This window comes from Vipera ursinii (assembly GCF_947247035.1).
Source record: "Vipera ursinii genome assembly, chromosome: 7".
NCBI classification, from domain to species: Eukaryota; Metazoa; Chordata; class Lepidosauria; order Squamata; family Viperidae; genus Vipera; species Vipera ursinii.
In genome coordinates, this window is record NC_139521.1 from 68550719 (window position 1) to 68556718 (window position 6000).

The window sequence follows — 6000 nt, forward strand, 5'->3', positions numbered from 1 at the left end:
CCACATTTTGGCTGTAGACCCCAATTGCTTGTTTGACCTGAGTATGGCAGATGGAGGGACGCGGTGGCTCAGTGGGTTAGGACGCTGAGCTTGTCGATCAGAAGGTCGGCAGTTTGGCGGGTCGAATCCCAAGTGCCGCGTAGCAGAGTGAGCACCTGTTACTCGTCCCAGCTTCTGCCAACCTAGCAGTTCGAAAGCATGTAAAAATGCAAGTAGAAAAATAGGGACCACTACGGTGGGAAGGTAACAGTGCTCCGTGCGCCTTTGGCGTCTAGTCATGCCGGACACATGACCATGGAGACGTCCTTGGACAAGCGCTGGCTCTTCGGCTTTGAAACGGAGATGAGCACCGGCCCCTAGAGTCGGAAACGACTAGCACGCTTGTGCGGGGGAACCTTTACCTTTACCTTTTATGGCAGATGGTCCCCAATAGAGAAGCTGCATAACTGCACTCAGTAACTGCAAAAAGGCTAAACATATCCTGGCATTAACAGAAAGGCAGGTAACCCTAAACTCTGGTAGTACAGTGGCATGTGGGAATGACCTTGGAAGATATGACGAAGAGATACAAACAGGACAACTGGCATGCAAAAGGTTTCTTGGCCCACAGAAGGAGGAAGAGCATAGGAAACATTTCAGAAGGAAATTTCTCCCCGTCCCCCCCTCTGCTATTTTTCAGAGAGTAAAAGGGGAGGAAGGGAGAAATACAGGTAGTCCTCAACCATTAGTTTAGTCACCATTCGAAGTTACAATGACACTGAGAAAAGGTGATTTATGACTTTGTAGCATCCCCATGGTCACCTATCACAATTCAGACACTTGTCAACCGGCTCGTATTTATGACGGTTGTGGTGTCCCGGGGTCATGTGATCTTTTTTTGTGACCTGAGAAGCAAAGTCAATGTGGAAGCCAGATTCACTTAACAGCCATGTTACTAACTGACAGTTCATTGTTATGATTCACTTAACAACTGTGGCAAGAAAGATCATAAAATGTTGCAAAATTCACTTTTATCAACTGTCTTAGTTAGCAACAGAAATTTTGTGCTCAATTGTGGTCATAAGTCAACCTATATTTTGGGGTTTTGCAAAATTCTCTGTTAATGTAGCCTTAGAATAAGGTAGAATTAGCTCATCAAGTCATGTTTCCCCTCAGGACTAGCTAGAAAAGCTGGTATCCATCTTGCAAGACTAAAGATACAAATCTCCCACCATTGCTTTTAGCCCTGATAAGAGCTTCTTTCTCCACCCGGTATGCAGCTGCAGGTTTCACCGTCTCTTATCTAATCAATCCCTAGATAGGATCGCTTCTGCTGTTTCTCACAATCATCCCCATGTACCATTATAACAGTCCACTGGTAGAAAACATAGGGCAGACAGATTTGGGTGTGTAACAGGGAGGATTTATTATGGACGTATTTATTATGGACCTTTGACAGTTGACAGAACACTGCAGCCCTTGAACAGAAAAAAATATTCTCCAATATCCATCCCTACTTTAACAGTAAGATGCAGTGGCAGGTTTGTTTGGGACTCTAAGTGTGACACCAGTTAAATAACTGTCTTGCTGTTTAACCTTCCATTCTAGGTGGCTGAATGGTTTTAATTGGGAAGGACTCAAAGCAATGAAGTTGTCATCACCCCTCAAAAGAGAGGTACTCAACCAGTCCCTTTTAAATTAATGATCAGCTACATGCACAAGCCAGTGTCTCATTTTTATAAGGAACAGTATTACTGGAGTTCCCCTTTAAGATATGTGTTATGAAGATGCCACAGAGGTACTGTTCCCTCCACGCTAATGTGGGTCAATGGGGACAGAGTTATTATATTGTGGACATATCAACAATGAGTTGGTTGGCTCATTTCATCCCTTATAACTCCAAATATACCTAATTATGACATAGTTGAAATAACACAACCTAGTCAGTTATGTTGTAGGGGCACCTATACAAATTAATTTCTTTTGACCATCTAATCCTCCAAGAAAAATCTGGAATGTCCAGAAGAGGAAGCCTTTCTGTTACAGACCTCACTGGCAAAGCCTGGCATTATACAACACATCTCCGAACACAGATTGGCTGTAATCCCCAATCCATACCCATGGTTGCCTAGTCAGCCAATGGGAAAGAGGCTTGTAATGAAATGAAGTCTTGCCAAGACCTTCCCATGCAAGGCCTGATGGGATATCAGGCAGAAATGGCAGAAATTGGATCCAAAGGGATAGGTGGGCATGGGCTTTATTGTGATTGTCGCGTGTGAAGCCCAACATAAGGCATAATACAGTTTGTGTTGTAGATTAGATCTGATGGGATCTGGTAGCAAAATTATCTCTTGTAAGGTTTTGTTCAAGTATGCTTAAAAGGGGGCTGATGGCTCAGCAGTTTAAAGACGCTAAATGTGTCAGCTGGAAAGCTTTGTGAAGGTCTCAGTGCCAGACCTTCCTGGTCAAATGAAACCCATTCTTAACAGTTTGAAAGCATGCAAATGCGAGTAGATAAATAGGTACCACTTTGGTGGAAAGGTAACAGTGAAATGGAGATGAACACCTTAGAGTTGGACACACCTGGACAGGGAAACCTTCAACCTTTTACTTCAAATGTGTGCTTATACCATAACTCTTTTATAGCTTTCAGGTCCGATGGACTACAGCCACTTTGACAGATATCCACCTGAACAGGGAGTTCCACCCGATGAACTTTCAGGCTGGGATAAAGATTTCTAAGAAGAAGGCTAGCGATGTAATTGTTCTCATTCACAGGTTGTCTGCAGCGATGGTACACGTACTTGTTCAGGGCACAGCCGAGATGCACTGAAATTGCATTTAAAATTCAAAGGACCACGGATCGCTCTCTGATTTTCTCTGTAAATTCCCAACCCAAAGTATTGCATTGGGAAGCTGTGCCTTCCGAGCAGCAGAACGAAAAGGAGCCGTGACCAGCAGTTTAACGCCCTGCCAAATTACAATTTAAATTCCACAATCGTCTCCTTCGGAAGTGTGCGTGGCCCATTTATGACATCAGCATCTATGCTGTAATGTGCTTTGCATAAAATGCCTCGGTGAGCAATCCTGGATCAGACGAGGAACAAAGGAGCGTGTGGGGAATGCTGGAAAGAGAGTAGCATTTAAATAGCTTTGTGAAGGTCTCAGTGCCAGACCTTCCTGGTCAAATGAAACCCATTCTTAACAGTGGATGATTCCTGAAAACTAAAAACGTGCCTCTGAAATCTTTTCCCTTAAAAAACAAATCTTAAAATTAAGGCATGTTGCTCTTACAAAAGCAAAAACACATAGATGTAAAAATGCAGGAAAGAAAAATAAACCAATGCCACAAGAGGGGGGGGGGAAGTAGTAAAAACTAGATGTACAGTACATGCATAGACACACACGTGTATTTGGTTTATTTTCCATAGATGAAGTGTGTGTCTTATCTCCTATAGACACACACAAACACATTCACATTTTCACAGAAAATTTCTGTTTCTGTTATTTGTATTCTAGTTTCTATTCTTTCAGGGAGGAAATGGATCAATGCAGTTGTAACGAAGCATTTGATGACCAGTTAGACTCAATTCAATCGTTACTGAAAAATTATTTCCATAAGTAGTCATTTCTGTATGTTTCACTTAATTCTGTAAAGATATGAACGGAGATTTATGTTTATAGCTAGTTTTTGGACATAATGTTTAAAAAAAATGGAGCGCCGTAGGTATGCACTGTAATAGAAATATGTTTTTTAAAAGGTTAGACTTTGCCGAGTCCCCTTGTGCAGGAATCTTTTCTGAACTCCGTAGTATTTTAAAATCTTTTCTTAATGCTTGCTCCCTTTTTTTCTAGATCTGCCCATGTCTGATCTACCAACTGCATGTACCTAAACAGGGCTATGGTCAAAAAAATCAAGATGGATTGGATATGACAGTGCAATCCAAGCTCCACCTGCTTTTTTAGGTGAATCACAAAAGCAACACACACTGCAAACAGGCAGAGCATTATTTTGACAATTTTGACCATACCCCGCAGACATCTTTGAACCTGAGGCTGCTTTTCTTGATAATGATAATCATTATCTTATTGGCCTGAGGGGTGATCTCTTTTCAGAGCTTTAAGTATTCTTTGTGGGGATGATTTATAGTAGGTAACTCACTCAGACAATGGATTATTTGGAATTCAAGCACACTAGCCACATGAGAGGCTATTTATAAAGACAGAGATCCTGTCTGTTTTGGTTTTTTTTTAAAAAAAAAGTTCTGTCTTCCAGTTTTAAAAATAAACCAATCAAAATTAGTAATCAAAGATTTTATTTTGTGATAGAGCAGTGGCTTGAATGTAGGGGTATAGGATCATTGGGCGAATCCTGAGTCTGCATCCTGGCCATTAGCATAATGTAGTTGACAAGGGATCCATCGGGATCTAGACCGAACTTTTGTGGAATATGCTAAGGAAATGAAGCTTGGATCTTTTGTATGCCTAGTGAATGCTCTATGCGTGCTGAAATGGATCCTTCTTGATCCATTCTAATAGTGGTTCTGCAAAATAAGGGGTGGGTGGGAATTCTGCACTTTTACAGAAATAGTTAAATGATCTCAGGAGTTTGGGCTGCAAAGCATCTCTGCTAGTTGAATGTAACAGTATTTCCATCCAATGTAATTCATTTTTATTTAGATTCTCTCAAACAGGGATGGTTTTCCCAAATGACCATTTGTCGTACTGGCTTGGCCTGATGGAAATTTATTTTTTTTAATTCCATTTATATCCCGCCCTTCTCCGAAGACTCAGGGCGGCTTTACAAACTTAGCAGTTTGCAAAGCTACAGAAGTCTTACTTTGATTTAAAGGAATTCCCTAGATGCCAACTGGTACCCATTAGTTATACCAAAGACTGCGCATTGTCACCAAGACATCTGTAATTTTTGCCCTGTTTTGGAACTTTTCAAAATGTAAAGGCTGTAAAATATTTTTTTTTAAAAAACAACAAAGTGCTTTCCCTCTATTTATTTGTATATAAATGCATATACGTTTGAGAATATTTTTAATGAGCACAGGAAGGCACATTTTATTGCACAGTGCAGAGAGCAAGAGACAGCCCTTGTCCTTTTTAATATCTGTCAAATGCATTGATTTCTTTGTGTGCATAAATAAATCTGTTCTACAACATCTTGCATTTCATTGGGTTGTATTTTTCCATGTTGTCATAAGGGGTAAGTCAACTTTGGCTTCTGGCACACTGCTGTCTTTTCCAGAAATGGGAGTTCAGAAGGGACTTTTCTGCAAATTAACGCAAATGATGGGTTGTGAAAACCAGGACCGAAAATGGGTAAACAGCCTTTCACAAAATAATAACAATAACAGTTGTTGTTATTGCTGACAGCAACCCGTGTCAACCATCAAAACCAGTCAATTTGAATGTTCAGTTGACTGAGGTTCATGTTTAATGAATAAAAGATAATAATAATAATAATAATAATAATAATAATAATAATAATAATAATAATAATAATAATAGAAGGGACCTTGGAGGTCATCTAGTCCAACCCCCTGCTCAGGCAGGAAATCCTATACCATTTCAGACAAATGGCTGTCCAGTCTCTTCTTAAAAACTTCCAGTGTTGGAGCATTCATCGCTTCTGGAGGCAAGTCGTTCCACTGATTGATTGTCCTCACTGTTAGGAAGTTTCTCCTTAATTCCAGGTTGCTTCTCTCTTTGATCAGTTTCCAACCATTGTTTCTCGTCCTTCCCTCCAGTGCTCTGGTGAATAACATTGACCCCCTCTTCTTTGTGGCAGCCCCTCAGATACTGGAATACTGCTATCATGTCTCCCCTATTTCTTTTCTTTAGACTAGCCAAACCCAAGCCCCACAGCCGTTCTTCATATGTTTTAGTCTCCAGGCCTTTGATCATCTTACTTGCTCTTCTCTGAATTTTCTCCAAACTCTCAACATCTTTTTCATTAGCTTCCATCCATTGCTTCTTGTCCTGCTTTCAGGTGGTTTGAAGAACAGCTTG

General features: G+C 40.8%; 1 protein-coding gene across 1 annotated transcript in view; it reads left to right on the forward strand.

The window, feature by feature from the left end:
• Positions 1-3064, forward strand: part of PRKG2 (protein kinase cGMP-dependent 2) — a gene marked incomplete at its 5' end in the record, with an annotated part of 77125 nt that extends 74061 nt beyond the window's left edge. The window contains 2 exons of the mRNA XM_083367142.1: positions 1588-1654; positions 2626-3064. Of these exons, the coding sequence (XP_083223268.1) occupies positions 1588-1654; positions 2626-2721 (163 nt within the window). The 3' untranslated portion in view covers positions 2722-3064. The remainder of the gene's footprint in view (positions 1-1587; positions 1655-2625) is intronic.
• Between the last annotated feature and the right edge of the window lie 2936 nt (positions 3065-6000).